This window comes from Castanea sativa, chromosome 8, assembly GCF_040712315.1.
Source record: "Castanea sativa cultivar Marrone di Chiusa Pesio chromosome 8, ASM4071231v1".
Taxonomy (NCBI): Eukaryota; Viridiplantae; Streptophyta; class Magnoliopsida; order Fagales; family Fagaceae; genus Castanea; species Castanea sativa.
The window spans coordinates 24,839,818-24,856,864 of NC_134020.1; the positions used below are offsets into that span (position 1 = coordinate 24,839,818).

A 17,047-nucleotide genomic window follows, 5' to 3' on the forward strand; every position below is an offset into this window, starting at 1 on the left:
ATAGAGAGAGTGATTTGTAGCATTAATAATGAGATTATCATGCAATAATTTCAAAATAGGTAAATTCATAAAAAAAAAAATTGTAAGACTTTATGTATTTATACGTGTTTTTTTTTTTTTTTTTGGCCAATATATGAAGTTATTTTTTATTTAATTTTGTGGAATTTGAGTTTCTTAATATCCAACCTAAAAAAGAAATTGTTTAAGTCGCAATTGTCGGCATGAAGGCATACGAAAACCACATTTATTCTAGATTGCCCATTGCTGCATCGGATGTGGATCGAGCATTTCTGACTTTGTGTTATATTCCATATAAGAGTTCGAAGAGTTCTAGAAGATAAAAGAGTTTAAAAAGTTCATATATTACCACTCAGGCACTCACAATCATAGAACAAAGGACCTATGATGTACCATATATCCCACATAATTGGAACCAACTACACACACATACATATATATATATATATATATATATATATATATATATATATATATATATATTCACTTTAAAGTTGACAGACCGAAGACCCCTGATATCTACTCAGACCTGCATGCCCCTACACTTTTCTTCAAATTCATCTTATTAGCACTCATCCATCGTGCACACGTGTTGCATTGAAATATATCTAATTCATGATTTATATTTAAATTAAATATATTACTTCATATGTGGGTTTCAATTAATTCAGTTGGTAAAATCGCTTAATTAGTAAAAAATTTTAGCAAACGCCACAATTTGAAACTATTTCTAAAAATATATATACATATCTATATATATATATATATATTACGCCATCTATTTTAAATTATTAGTCCTCCATCTTATTTTAGGATGTCCAAAAATAAAGTTCTCTTTAAAATGTAATTAATAAATTTTGTCGCATACCATTTACTTTATTTAAAAAATCAACACCTATATTTTACTAAATTTTAAATTAAGGACGGTAGATTTGAAGATTTGTACATTTTTATGTAAAAAAACAATGCATTAAATTATGTTTTTTTTAAAAAGTCGAATTTTCTAAACAGACCTAATCAATATGAAAGGAAAGAACATATATTATATTTCCGCTCTATTCAGTTTCACACTCATAGTGTGTGGACACTACCTAGATGTAGACCCACACACTCGGGGAAGAAAGTATCATTTATAATTTTAAATGACATTCATTCTTTGTACCCTATTAGATTTAAAAATTAAAATTTCAATTGTGAAATAAATTATCTTCACTTCAAGTGAAATAAAGAGGATCGTATTCTCATCACATTTGATATCCAATAAAATGAGACATTTTTCTCTACAACTTATTTTCCAATATGGGAAAAGTTAATGAGTGTTTTAAGAGTATTAGTTTAATAAATATTTTTTGACTATTTTTATGGAAAAAGAAAAAAGCAAGTGATTTTTTGGATAACTTTTTATATTTCACATGGATATGGTATCAAAACTCTGTTAAAATTCTTAGAGCAGAGGCTGTGGGCATTGGAGTAGTAGTCCAAGATGATCAGGGCCGTGTTACAGCAACACTAAAGCTTAGTTTGGATAGTGCGTTTTGTGGCCACGTTTTGAGATTCTGTGTTTTTTTTTTTTTTTTTTTTTTCAACGTGCATGAACAGTAACCGATACTGTTCATGCACGTTATTTTACTATGCGGGAGACCAATTTCACTGTTCACATACTGTAGTTGCACTGTTTACGCACTGTTCATGGGACCCACAAGCACTTTATTCAGAAAAAAATATTAAAAATGGGTCCCACAACACTATTCACACATTTAAAAATTATTTTGCTACAGTGTTTTCAGTTTTCAGCAATAAGCTCTATCCAAACGGACCCTAAGCAAGCGAATTAATGCACCTTTAGGAGCAGTAGAAGCTGAAGCGAAGGCCTTTGAAGCAAGTCTGCAATTTACAAAGTACAATCGTGTGCAAGATTTCATCCTAGAAAGAGACTGCCTCATCATTTACCCGGCATTATCAAGTCTGGCCCCATCCCCATCATCCATGGACTCATTGATTTTAGGCATGCAGGACTTCTGTAGGGAGTTTCGTTGAGTCTCGTTTTCTCATGTACGCCGTCAAGGCAATATATCAGCTCACCTTTTAGCTAAACATGCCAAAAATATTGTTGATTTTTCTACTTGGTTGGAAGAGAACCCTTATTTTCTTGAATAAGTTCTTTTTCATAATGTAATTTCCTTCAAAAGTATGCAATAAAATTTGTGGTGTTTCTAAAAAAATAAAATAAAATAAAACTCTTTTAAAATTATGTCATAAAATCACCTCGACCCTTCCAACTAGTGGTAATTGCTGGCACAGATGAGTGTGGATTGTCGACAGTTATTGGATCAAGGATTTTTTTTTTTTTACCAAATTTGGCTGATCAGTTGGTTTCAGGTCCGGATTTGATCCATTGATCACATAAACGTGGCCTTATTCCTTTTTTCCAAGATCCAAAGCCATGAATGAGAAGAAAAAAAGAAAGATAGGGAAACCATTAGAAGAATTTGGCAGACAATGCAAGCCGTCCACAATACAATAACAATCAACAAGAAGAAGATACGATTAAAAAAATAAAAGAAAGGGAAAGGGAGAGAGGAAGAGACTAGAGAGAGAGATGTCAGACATTCTTTAATTGATAATAGTGGCACTTGATCCAAAATATTCGTGGACAAGATAAATACAAGTACTAATCAAGATTATTATAAGTGTGGATTTATGTCATGACATGTTAATATTATATGTTATCATTAATTAGAACGGGATCTGAGAAAATAAAATTTTAGAACGGGAAAATGCTCAAGCATCTCATGTGATAGGTTTGGTTATGGCATATGCTTTGGGATTCAAAATTTTTCAAATAGAAACACCAGGTCCACGATCTCCCATATTACCTACCAAATTTTCAATTAGTTCTAACAACTCATTTGATCTTTTTTTAATCCAATTAACAAATAGAGCTTAGTTCGTGCAGAAAAAGAAAAATACAAAAAGTTAAGTGAACATGTTATATATTGTCAAATAAAAGCTGCTAGACCAATACTAACATATACAGCCTAATTTTTTTTTAACAAAAAGATGAGTTGTATTTTTTTTCATTTTCCTTTTTATTGGCATGTTTCGTTGACTTCATAACTATTCACATTTCACACCCTCCTCTCACTCCATCCAATCACCTGATATATTTAGTGTACTTGATGTATCATGCTCTACTGTTACTTGAAATTAGATTCAATGTTTTGGTTATATTCATAAGATTTATTTTTATATGATATCTTATTCTCATGTGATAAGAAGGCGTAATATACTAGAGGTAGAGAATAATTTTTGCACCCATCACAAAAAAGGATGAGAAAGAGAGTACTGGTATGCAATAATGCCATGTCAAAACAAAACATACACACAATGTGACAGTGAAATATGATCCTTTGAGAGTATGATATCAAGCAAAAAAATTTGTAGCTCAATTAATTGACACCTCTTAATATCTCCAACAAAGTTTTCAAGTATTCAAATCACTCCACTTCCAACTATCAAATTATCCAAGAAAAAGTATGACTACAAGGTTTGATGTTGTATATCTACTATGCTATAGTTAATGAACCACAAAACGAAAGCACAAGGTAGCATTTTAAGGAGATGATATGATATCCTATAAATAAAAATAAAACATAAAAAGGGGGTGGGGGGATGATGTGATATTATGGTTTGATACTTTGATGTTATCCACTCTGCTATATAATTAACGAAACCACGAAAGCAAAAAGTAGCACTTTAAGGGTATTATTATTATATCATGGCTCAATGTTACTCACACTGTGGATGATCTTATAACTCGTAATCATTTCTTTTCTTTCTTTTTTTTAATCGTAGTTATTTATTAGTAATATTTGCAATATGGTTCGGAAATCCCTTAAATCATTTTTTGGGGGGGGGGGGGTTGTGATTGATATGATTTCATCCTTGATTTGATGCACAATTTTAGTTATTTACTAAAAATCACCGTAATAACCATACAAAATATTAAGTTATTCAAATTCATTAAATAGTTTTTCATAATATATTTGTTTGATGATTTTTATAGAATTTTTTTAATAGTTTCAATAATAAGGGAGAAGACCTCATAAAATAGAGGAAGAAATGCCTCTGACATAAGTCTTGCGGCTTTGTTTGCTAAGTTTTAACAATGTAATTTGTTAGAACCTATCATTAAAGAGTATATTAGAGAGTAGTTGATTAGAATAACAATGATATCTTTAACTTGTTTAAATTAGCTATTAAATACCTACATATTTTACTCAAAATTTTAATAGCTATCAAGTTTTCGTAGAATTTGTGAGTTTTAATTAGTTCAACTCTTAATTTTTCTTCTTGTTAAAAAAAAAAAAAAAAAAAACTCTTAATCTCTCTTATGGTTGAATAAAGGATTTAATTAAGTCTAAATCTTGTCTATACAATAACATTAATTATTGTGAGGGATAAAAATGTTTAAATAAATGTTTGGGCTCTGGGCCTGGTTAGTTGGTGCAAGTCTGTCTAATCAGGGTTTCTAGGCCCATAGGTCAGTCCGCACTATAATGGTCCGAGGAGGAGTATCTCCTCGGACAGGCCCAGTAAAGGCCTTAGAACTTGCTAAACAGTTTAGAGACAGAATTCTGAAAGATCTGTTGGGTAAAGGTGTAGTCCAAGTACCAGTTAGGGGAAGGAACGAGTGAGAAATATTTGAGAAAAAAGCTGCTACCACCGCATTAAAAACCCTGCATCTACCTCCCTGACCGCATTAATGGAGAAATGACCTCTGAATAGTAGCATTCAGCCTTTCAGCTATTGTTTGAAGACTTTAAGGAGGTGGTAAATGAGACAAGTATCTGGGAAAAAGATCTGTGTTACACGTGGACGGATCAGGTAAGAAGAAGAAGGATATAAGAAGACGAAAGAGGAGGGCTTTTTTTTTTTTTTTTTTTTTTTTTGGAGGGGAAGCGAAGAAATTGTAATCTTTTGCTTAGAGAAAGAAATGCTATACAATTTGTCCTCGGCTTACGTCCGAGGAGGGTTTTTTTTTGTTACGTTCATCTATTACTTGCATAGACAGCGGCATTCTAGCTTGTTGATCAACTTTCCAACATCCCAAACCTAGGTTTCAAACTCATACTCTACAAATTTCATTGTATAAGACTCTTTGGGCCTGAGCCCATCACTTGTTTTTGGGTCCGGGTACAAATTGTGTACTTACAATTATTACATAGAAAATCCTGTATATTCAAATTTTATATTTTATATATATAAACATTTTTTTTTTTATATAAGATAGAAATTCTTATTTTAATATAATCTAAGTGTATATGTATATGAAGCTCCCTCTTAGAGACTTGAACCTCTAGCCCGCCCCCCACACTCTACAGGCACTTATATTTGTGAAGTGACCATCGAACCAAGGATGCGAGGTGATATATATATATATATATATATATATATATATATATATATATAGAGAGAGAGAGAGAGAGAGAGAGAGAGAGAGAGAGAGAGAGAGAGAGAGAGAGAGAGAGAGAGAGAGTAAATGGATTGAATATAGGAAATTTTAAGCTCATTTGGTTGAGCTAACATTCAATTACTCTTTCAATAGATGAACCCATTCAATTGAACGGTGGGTCTCAATTATCATCACTCTATGATCCATTCAGTACTGACAAAAGTTGAATGTGAATTAATTCAAATCTATGATGTAATTCTATTTTTAAATCCCAACAAACAAATGTCGTGTGGATTTATCTCTGTGTTGGAACTTTTGTAAGCACTTCAATTCAAAATGAAACAAAGATATCTAAAAATAGTAATCCAAGTATGTCTTAAATTTCATCTACCACGAGTTCTCGAACATGATATACGTTGCAGGAGGAATTATATCCTTTTTTTTAGTACATGATAATATGATATAAATAAAACAAGCTTATAATGATCAGATGATTTTGACACTCCCTTTCTTTTCTCTTTTTAAGTTACAGACTCTAATATGACGTAAAAGAGTTTCAACTCTTTTTTTTCCTTTTTGGGAGGGGATGGCTAGATAAGGATGAGACAATTTGTCAAAGCATGTATATCAAAGACTGATAATAATTTCTCAGCCAAAAAAAAAAAAAAAAGACTGATAATAATTTTATTAAAAAAAAAGACTGATAATAATGTTTTTCTCAACCAAAAAAAATGATAATAATGCAAGCGAGCTTGAAGCCATTTCACCTTAAAAAAATGTTACAAGGAGTAATTATTAAATATAATGAAGTAATACTCTTTCATTTGTAGATCTCACTAACTAAATTCATTTATATAATATGAAATAGTACCATATACCAGTATTTTAACTCTTTTAAGACTGCCTAATATTTTTCTTCAAAAGAGATTTATTTCAAAGTTTCAAATCAAGTTATTCCTTAAGCCTAGATGCAAAAATACTCCCTATGATTTGGGCCAGTTGCAAAAGAGCAATGTTAGGATCACACAATTTTGATTACAACTCACCACGTAGCAAGTTGTGAATGGTAGATATGTGGTGGTGGGTCCATGTGGGACCATACTTCCACCACTCATAACTAGCCACGTGGTGAGTTGTGGCCAATAAAGTTGTGTGAAATGGTGTGGTCTTAGCATTTCTCGTTGCAAAAACAATTCTAGAGGTTTAAAATTTTAAATTATTCCATATAACTCCTTAAGGTTTTTATATCCGTCAAATTGATCTTTGAGATTAACTTTTGTTTACTCTTATTGACAGAAAAATCATGTGACAATCACATGACTAATGACCTAATAAATTGGTGAGTCTTCTTAATGTGATCATGTGATTTTTCCATTCATAAGTGCTAACAGAATTTAATCCCAGATTCCATTTGGCATATATAAAAACTACAAAAGAATAATAAAGAAGAATCGAAACCACAAGAAGCTTTTGACACTTCGGCCTATTTTTAATTATGAGCTCAAGCTCCTTAACAGCTAGCTTAATTATAATTTATACCAATAATTCCTCTATTTGCAAATTTTTTTTTTTTTTGGAATGGGATTATCTTGCACCAATAGTTGATCCGATCATGAGATTATTATTGCGGCACATTTTGTAAACTAAAAAAAAAAACCCTTCCCATGTAGATCACCTGATTTTTTTTTATTTTTTTTATTTAAGGATAATGAATGATTTTATTTTTCTTTTAAATTATATATATATATATATATATATATATATATGACTATATAAGTTTATTGTTTTTTTTTTCAATGAATGCTTGTATTTCTTCTTTAAAAAATTCCAACAAATATGCACATAAATTTTCAGTGTAAAAAGTTAAATCAAATGCACAAAATCTTTAACTTGAACTTCCATGAACCTTTTAAGTTTTAAGTAGCTTAAATTTAGTTCCCAATATCATAGCCAAACATTTTTTTTTTATCAGTATTTCTTAAAAACAAAAAACATAAACAACAACATTGCATGTAACTACAATCACATGAACCAGAACCACCATGAATTTATGACCTACCTACCTACCTCAGCTCCACAAGTTTTCAAACGAATGAATTTTAATTTTTAATTACTACTTGGACGGTTTGGACCCACAAACACTATATATAAGTTATAACACCAACATTACATAGGACCTTGGAGCCATGATATCATCCCTGGCACATCATTTCCACTAAACAAAATATAAATTTGATTGGTAGGTTTCAGTTAAATACTTAAATAAACAAGTAAATTTTTTTTTTTTGGGTTATTAAATAAGAGATTTAAAATTCACATACACTAAAATCTAATTATATATTAAATTTAATAATAAAACAATTAAAATATAGCAAAGTCATAGATTAAAATCCCATTGTCTTTATAAAAAAAATACACATATATAAAGTTGATTTAGGTAACTAAATTTTTTTTAAGAAAGATTATAATTTATAAGTGCATGATAGTGAAGCTAGCCAGCATAACCAGCTAAGGAGGTCCACATCACGGCCGCATAAACAATCCAATGGTCGGTCAAGCAAAACTGCAAAATAATACCACAACAATCATTGATGGACCCACCATCTCACAACCCATTTGGTCGGTTAGAATTTCCTCACTCCGTGATCACCCCCCAACAAGTCACATCAGCCGTCCACGTGGCATGATAGGAACAAAATGGAGGCCCCGTCCTAGTCCTTTTTTTTCCTCGTTGAAAACAAGCTGTTACCGGATAGAAACTGGCTATTCCGGTTCCAATAAGGCCGTTGATATTCTTAGAGACCCTATATATAAACTGCTCACAATATAAGCTAAAAAGCAAGAAGCAAGAAAAGACACAAAAAAAAAAGCTAGTAATTACAATTTGGCTTTTGTAACAAGCTCTAGAGCTCTCGAAAGCTAAATTGAATTACTGGAAAAATGCCGATTTCTCAAATTGCTATTGGTAGCCCTGCCGAGTTTGGCCAAGCTGATACTCTAAAAGCAGCTCTTGCTGAGTTCATCTCAGTTCTCATTTTTGTTTTTGCTGGTGAAGGCTCTGGCATGGCTTTCAGTAAGACTCTAAACCTTTTCTTTCATTTTATTTATGTCACAATCTTTAGAAGTAACACAATTAACTAGGACTATGTCACTCGAGGATTAAGATCGAGTCCATTTCACAATTAAGATTTCATTTCTTATGTTTAAAGGTGTACGTTATGTTACATTTATTTACAACGTGACGGTAAATGCACTTTTAGAATTATAATATATTTTTCATTTTCTTTCTTGCTCATTAAGTAAAATGAGAAACTAATTAGTGAATGGTTTTTTTTTGCAGACAAGCTCACTGATGATGGGTCATCAACACCGGCTGGACTTGTAGCTGCAGCCCTAGCTCATGCCTTTGCACTGTTCGTGGCAGTTTCAATTGGTGCAAACATTTCCGGTGGTCATGTGAACCCTGCTGTTACATTTGGTGCCTTCCTTGGCGGCCACATCACACTCATTAGGGGTATTTTGTACTGGATCGCCCAGCTCCTTGGCTCCGTCGTTGCTTGCTTGCTCCTTAAGTTTTCAACTGGTGGATTGGTAAGACCATTCACGGATTTAAATTTAAACCATCATATATAAGAAAAAAAAAAAACTATATATGACAACTAATAATATAATTTATCGACTTTCACTCAATACATTTTAGAATATATATAACTCGATGTAATTTTAATGTACCATATTATACAAAATTACAAGCAACACTTTTTTTTTTTCCCCTTGGTTGTAGACTTTTACATAATTTTGACCCTGGTGAAGTGCAAGACTGGTGGTCATGTATATGTTAGTGCATATTATACATATACATTAGCATCTTTCTCATTGCATTGGTTCCACAGACTGTGAGTGAAATATTACATATATCAAAGGAACATCTGGGTTATTTCTCTTCTGATTTTTGAAAAGTTATAGGACTCAGAAGCTATAGGACTTTAGGTAATCTCAGCTTGTCTAGCAGTCTAGGTGTTAAGTGTTTGTAGCCCAATTAAGGGCTTTTTATTTTTATTTTTTATCTTTAAAAACTTTATGCTGTTTGTTTTGGTAATCTCTTCAACCATCAATGATTCAATATAAATACACACACACACATACGTATATATATTTGTATTGATTGTTAATTTTATCTTCTTAATATGTTTGTAGACAACATCCGCATTCTCTCTATCGTCTGATGTGACTGTGTGGAATGCCGTAGTGTTTGAGATCGTGATGACCTTTGGATTGGTGTACACCGTGTATGCCACAGCCGTGGACCCAAAGAAAGGAAACATTGGAATTATTGCACCCATTGCAATTGGTTTCATTGTGGGTGCCAACATCCTAGTTGGTGGTGCCTTTGATGGTGCATCCATGAACCCAGCAGTCTCCTTTGGCCCTGCTGTGGTCAGTTGGTCATGGGACAACCACTGGGTCTACTGGGTTGGTCCACTCATTGGCTCCGGCATCGCCGCCCTCATTTACGAGCTCATCTTCATCAGCCCAAACACCCACGAACCTCTCCCAGCTACAGATTTCTGAAAAACAAGATCTCTTTCTCTCTCACTCTTTTGTTGAAGTTATGGGAATGGGTTGAAAGTTTGGTGGTTTTCTTTTGGTTTCAGTATTGGGGTTGTTTGTATCTTCCTGTTTCCAATTGTTGATTCTTGTGAACTATGTCTTGTATTGCAGCAATCGTTTTGAAAAGTAATGTTCAATTGTGCTTAGAATCTTTCCCATTCTTTTCTTTCTCCTTTTTTGCCCTAAATTTTTAAAATTGTTTTAGATGTAAATGGGTACCAACCATGAGTATAGATAAACTAGAAAAATAAAAAATAAAAGACGTGGCATTGGGACATTTGCTTTATATGTGCAAATCAAACTTGGTCCTATATTTAATCGGAGTAGAACATAAACCTAAAAACAAATATTAAAAAGAGAGTTTCAGCAACAAAAAAATAAAAAAAAAAATTAAAAATTAAAAAGAGAGTCAGCTAGTTTGTAAAATATTATTGCTACAATTAAGAAAGCATCCATGAGTTGAATAGCTTCTACACTAGACTGGGTGGTGGGTTTCATGGCCTGGATCACTAATAGAAAACACCATATGTTAGTAGCATATTCCTAGATCCTAAGGTACAATTCTGCCCCCACAAAAGATATAAATAAGAATAAGTTTTATAATATCCTACATGTAAATATTTTGGCTGGCACTAACTACCTCACAACAGTCCAGCCCATTGGTTAGGCTTCTTCTAGCCACGAGCAACCTAGACTCAATGCCAGATGTCCTGTATCAAGTTCAACGATACTACAAAAGAAACATGCTGAGGAAATCTGAGACTGAGACTGAGACACTTCCCCTTCATTTCAAGTGGAATAAAGATAATCAATTTTACAATTCAATTTTTATTTTTTATATCTATCTATATAAACTATTATATCATTTAAAATTTTAAATGATAAGACACTAAATACGCCTTTAGAATTGCAATATATAATATGAACTATGATAGGGAAAGGAACTTTGTCACTTTCATAGGAAGTGAATTAGACATACGATACACGGCATGGTGATTAGAGTAAGGATTGTAAATACAATACATATCATATGACTAGAAAAGTGCAGACATCATATTTTTCTGAGACTGATTGAAGTATCACAAAAAGGATTGTTACCTGCAGCAAAAAGAAGAGACGAAGTTGCAAACTCTAAACATGTGAATTGTGCAAAAGGGTTTGGCTATAATGGGAAAAAGAAAAAAGATTGTAGATGGAGGCAATCTTGTTGAAAGGCAAGACAGGAAAACACATAAAAAAGTATCACAGGACATATATATATATACCAGTTTTTAGTGAGAATAAGATGAAGAATGAATCATGAACCAGCTGCATAGCAACCCCTTTCAAAAACGCTAAACATATATATATATATATATATATACCATGTAACATGTATGATGAAGAGTGAAATTGCTCTAAACTGAGGTTTAACCCAGCTTGGGGAAAAAAGCAACAAATGGACTTTTATCTTTTTTAAGTTACAGAGGACTACTTACAAAGCAATATGCTTTTTTTTTTTTTGGTGGGGGGGGTGGTTACAGAAGGGTAAAGAGACCATTGATCACATTTAGTAGTCATAAATTTTTTTTATTCTAGAATAATCCAGCTACAAGACTAGGGTTCTGCTCTGGCTCCAGCTCGTGCAAGGTGCAACAGTAACATTAACAGTAATAACGGTAACAAGTTTCTGTGCTACACTCCCATTGCAATGAAACACAGTCTAACATGGCAGCATATGACTCTAGAATACATATGTTCCTGAACACATAAAATTTCGAAAGTTTGCACATAATTTCACTTCCATATATCATCATGTAAACAATTGCAACATGGTAGAAGTAAGGGTTGTGAGCATCTAAATTTGGTCGCATTGATGGATCATGGAACTGCATAAGTGTATCAAGAAAATAACTGGAAGAATATCAACTAAGCCCATAGCCAAGGACTCAAAACTCCAGAAGTACCAGTAAGTGACAATCAACAAGCATCTGTATCTGAAAGAGGTCCAAACTTCACAATTTCTTCTTCTCATGGTGTTTTCCCAGTTTTGACCGCCGTTGCTTGAATATATGCAGGTAAAGCTTTAACCACAGGAAAGGGTAGCACAGAAGAAGAACCTGATACACAAAATTTAAGTAAATGTTAACAACAAACTTGTAAAGATAAAGATTGAAAGAAGCAAAAAATTTGTTATACTAAGGCAAGAAGAAAAACACCAGTCTCCATTTGTGATACAGCCTAAATACTGCATCTGATTCATTTAATAAAGTGAACACCAGAACCATGTTTACTGAACACCACAGGAAAGGGAAACAAAAAAGGAGAAAATTAGAGAGAGAACAGGAAATGTCCACCAAACTACCTCATTGGATGACCAGGAATATTATGGTATATATTCCTGTAAATAACTGGCATCCATAGAGTAATAATTGCAGTGAAAAATTGGATGTCCTACTATAGTTTTAAACTTCCAGACTTTTCTCCTAAGAAACTGCCATGTCCAAAGTAAACATAACATTACACAGATTTGAACTTCCCACCCCGTTCTGGACAAAATAAAGGCCAAATATGTCCTGAATTTACCCAAAAAGGAACAAGCAAGGTAGCTTAGCCCAATAATAGTTGTATAACACAATAATGTAACTCAAAGAAACATAATTGAACTGCACTTTAGATTGAATTTCCCAAATCCCAACCTAAATTTTATTGCATAAATTCAGACCCTGTACCTGCCGGAGCAGGCGGGTATGTCAAATAACCTATCAAGTTATCATCTTCATTTCAATTCAAAAGGTTATAACCTACATAATCAGATGTGCCTCCAGTTATGTTAATTTTATAACCTATCAATAGTACAAACCTCAAAGAAATGGAAGAGTGCAAAGAAATAATAGACGCCTCAACTTTCTTAGAAACATCTAAGGTTTCCCCAAAAAATCTTCTTAAATATCAACATACCATGAGAGAATTATAATAGCTGAAGGGAAGGCCATCAAATAGATGTTCATGGAGATGCTTCTTCTTTATGAAGGGAAGTGCTTGGTACATAAGCCACACTACACAGCAATGACCAACAGTAAAACAAATTATACTGAAAAAAGAGGCGATAGTAAAACAAGAGACAGGGAATGGGGAGTGGATCAAAATAATATTGTTAAATAGCAAATTAATTATTGGAAGCTGCTTACTTTCACCAGGAGCTATTCCTATAGGATACAGCACAATGAATGCAGTGTACCTAGTGAAAGGCAAAAGTATAATTTTATTTAAAAAATTTAGCTTCTGCTTATATAGTGTATCACTAGTGGTGAGTGTATATATACATTCTCAGGGAACAAAAAAGAGATTAACCTGAGGTAATTAATCCAATATGGACAACTTCCCATGCAGCTCAAAGCGTAATGTGAATACCTAATTACCTGCATCCAGGATTATCACTATGTCATATGTTATATATGCCATGAAATTTGGTAAGCAGGAGCAGGAACACACTGAGAAAAGTAGGACACAATATATCAAATTGGATGGATAACACATCAATAACTTGTAATGCAAAAGGAGAAAAGAACACCCCTAAAAAAGAGTGACTAGGTATCAAGAGAGAAATCAATGACGAGAGATTGTGACCATTTTTGCATTCTATCCTTCTCATTAACTTAACCAGAGTGAGAGAGGGAGAAGATTCTTAAAGAATGAGTGAATGGCTATAAGATTATTAGTTTTAATTTCCTTTACTAACTGTAATGGAAATGCTTATGCTGTCAGTACCCAAGTCCAGTTTTTTTTTTTTTTTTTTTAAGCATTCAAAAAAATTTGTAGTCCATTACACTTTTTTTTTCACAAAAGGATACAAATATGATGCTCGTAGTTCTCAAAGGTATTGTCAGAAGCTTTTTTAGGAAAATCCAGCCCTATACAGAAACAATATAGTAATAATTCTGTGATTTTTTTTTTCTCCCTTTTTGGCCATGGTTAACTTTTCTGTGAACAACTATGTGGCCTACAAAAGCAATCCCATAACAAATTCTCTAATAAAATTAAAGATAGATATAAAAACATAGTTTGGTCACCACCAGCCAAGACAATTTAAACAAATTTGTATTATCTCACAAGAATAAATAATTTACACTCAAGCATATATCTCAAATGACTGAAGATCATACACTCAAGCATATATCTTAAATAAGTGTGTTTATAAGGTAAGCAAATAAATTGTCAGCTTTTGAAGCCTAAGTCCAACCCTTGACAGTTCCATTTAAAAGAGGCAAGTAAAACAATGTCTTTGTGACAACCCTTATGATCTCCTTACCTTGGATTACAGGTCCACTAATGCAATCAACTATAGCTTTTCAAATTCATAGAAATTTGATTCTCAAAAAAAAAAAAAAAAAAGAATTACTAGAAATTCAATAACTTTTACTTTATGTTTCTCTGCAAAAACAATTTTTTTGGAAGCTCTCTGCAAAAAGATACAGGACAGATAAATTTGAACTAATCTAGTCATCATCAGCTAAATCAAGTATTAATAATATTATTTGTCAGCAATCATTAACTAATTAAGTTTGGAATTGCAAATAACATTCTGGCATGATTTTTCACCAAGCATTTTACTATCATTTGTTTCAGCCAAACCCCTGACCAAACAGAGGATTCATTTAAAAAACTCATCTTAACACCTTTCCAGAATGTTCTTTCAAATTTCTTATCTTCCAATCAATGCAATGCAATACTGCAGGATCATGTTGGAAGGGTGGTTAAGTAACGTTTTACAGAAATTAAGTACCAAAGCACAGGGACAGCCCAGAACCATATGAAATCCAACCTACCTCACTTAGACTCCAAGCAACAAAAGTTATGAAAATTGATGGCAACTCTTGCACCTGCAAAAAAGGTTAGAACCAAAGATTGTGATCGGTTTAAGCATCACAAAAATACAGCATAACATATATGAACTCAAAATCTTTAACCCCCCACACTGCACAAACGATAGGCCCTATGAGACTTCCACATCATCTGTTTGCCCTTCCTTTCTTCGACCACTCTTTTATTTAGTAACAGCTTCACCTCGAAGCTTGTACATCACAAATAGGAATTGAATCCAAAAACTAAACATTAATATAGTTTAGGAGTGACGCTAGAGCTAATGCAAATTTTGCTACATAGGTCTTACAAATTGATATGTCAACTTTTGAACATAAAGCAAAAAAGTAATTAAAGAACTTATTTATTATGTTGTTGATGTGACACTAACACCAGTTACATTTATTGCCACATTAACTTGTATGCCTCTGATTGTAAAATTGGTATTAGTCTTAACATTTTCCATCATATAGTACTAAAATTTAAACTGAGAGAATCCAAAAGCAATTTAGAGAACCTCATCGATTTGACGAACAACAGCCAACAGAAAATGAGTCCTTCCTCCCCATTGCATTAGAGGATTGACAACTCCACTTGGCACAAGACCTCGAATTCCAAAGAATTACACATCACATATATTATTATGTGTTCAATCATATTCACATCAGATGGGCATATCCATAAAACCTTAGAAACCTACCAATGGCCCCATGTACAACTTCCAAGAATGCAGCTGTTTGCAGCAAACCTTCACTCCAAAAACAAAAACAGTGATAATAATAATAATATCAACAATGTTAAAATAATAGTTAGATAATTGAATTCATTGATTCTTATCAGCTTAAACTTTTGTGACAAGTGATACTTTTTATCATTGTATCAAAGCATATTACCTAACTTTGAAACTTGTCACCACTCTACACCTATTCAATATATGAAAATTTGATGAGTTGGTCTTGGGCCCTACTTACTGAGGGGAGTTTGGACCCATACGTGAGAGAAGTCTTAAAAAAAATAATGGCTAAATGATTTTAATTCGTTATTTTTTATGAGCCTAAGCTTCTTGGGCAAGTAATATAATTAAATAGTTTGAAATTTAAAAAAACATAAGATTGATAAAATTCTTCTTCTTTTTTCTTTCCTAGTTTTCCTTCAAATTCAACAAGAATTAAGAAACCAAGCTGAGCTGAGGCCAAGAAAATAGAGAGTCCGATTAAGTTAAAGAAAAAACTGACAGATTAGTTCTCCAGCAGAAGCGTAAGCTCCATTCACGGACTTGGTGGTTACAAAGCTGCTCAAAATTCTAGAGAGAGCAATTGCCCTGACATAAACAAAAATAATAAATAAATATTAGAAATAAGTGTTATTGACAATGAATAATGCATGAACTCGGAGTCGGGGAGATAAACAGCAGAGATAGTACAATTTTTGGAAAGAAATAGTAATTACCAGCCGATGGCGTGGAGAGAATTGTAAGTGCAGAGATAAAGGTTGGACAGTGAAGACATTGCGAACGTGGCCCTTAGTTGGCTTCGCTCACTTCGGATTGGACGTTAACTTAGCGGATGTGAGATGTGTGAAGGGTATATCACATATGTGATGTGGGAACAACGAAGTTACGCTTAGCCCACGTTTGAAGGGACTAAAAAGAATTTTTTTTTTTTTTTTTATTTGTCAATTTTAACGGAAGTAATGAAAAATCCGTTTCCTTGTTTGAGAATTTAAGTGAGAGAAAATAAAATGGGCAAAAAAGAATATCCATTTCTCTCTATTATCTTAAAATCTCAAATTTTCATTCCTCTGAAATTGAGGGGAATTAGAGGAAATATAATTAGATTTAATAAATTTTTTATTAAAATTCTCAAAGTACCCTTATATATTCAATCATTTATTTTAAAATATGGATCTACTAGTAATATTATCATAAAATCATTTCATTCATTTCTCTTTATGTTACTCTTAAATAAGATGACGTACATTTCATTCATTTTCATTATTTTATTTTAAAACATCCAAATAAAGTTATTTAATTTCATTCCATTCTATTCATTTTCCTTGTTTAGATACATTCCAGTCCATTTCATTCACTTATGTTCCCTTATTATCATTACATTCTATTCA

At 32.7% G+C, this 17,047-nt stretch overlaps 2 protein-coding genes across 2 annotated transcripts; one reads left to right on the forward strand and one right to left on the reverse strand.

Moving 5' to 3' along the window:
• The first annotated feature begins 8,301 nt into the window (after positions 1–8,301).
• LOC142606947 (aquaporin TIP1-2-like) lies at positions 8,302–10,242 on the forward strand. The gene is made up of 3 exons (XM_075778324.1): positions 8,302–8,546; positions 8,814–9,064; positions 9,671–10,242. The coding sequence occupies exons 1-3, from the start codon at positions 8,414–8,416 to the stop codon at positions 10,043–10,045; spliced, it is 759 nt and encodes a 252-aa protein (XP_075634439.1). The 5' UTR covers positions 8,302–8,413; the 3' UTR covers positions 10,046–10,242.
• Positions 10,243–11,694: 1,452 nt separating this feature from the next.
• Positions 11,695–16,529, reverse strand: LOC142605674 (uncharacterized). The gene is made up of 9 exons (XM_075777104.1): positions 16,376–16,529; positions 16,162–16,247; positions 15,627–15,674; positions 15,444–15,532; positions 14,893–14,946; positions 13,418–13,485; positions 13,255–13,304; positions 13,025–13,122; positions 11,695–12,183 (listed from the first exon to the last, which is right to left on the reverse strand). The coding sequence occupies exons 1-9, from the start codon at positions 16,432–16,434 to the stop codon at positions 12,079–12,081; spliced, it is 657 nt and encodes a 218-aa protein (XP_075633219.1). The 5' UTR covers positions 16,435–16,529; the 3' UTR covers positions 11,695–12,078.
• Between the last annotated feature and the right edge of the window lie 518 nt (positions 16,530–17,047).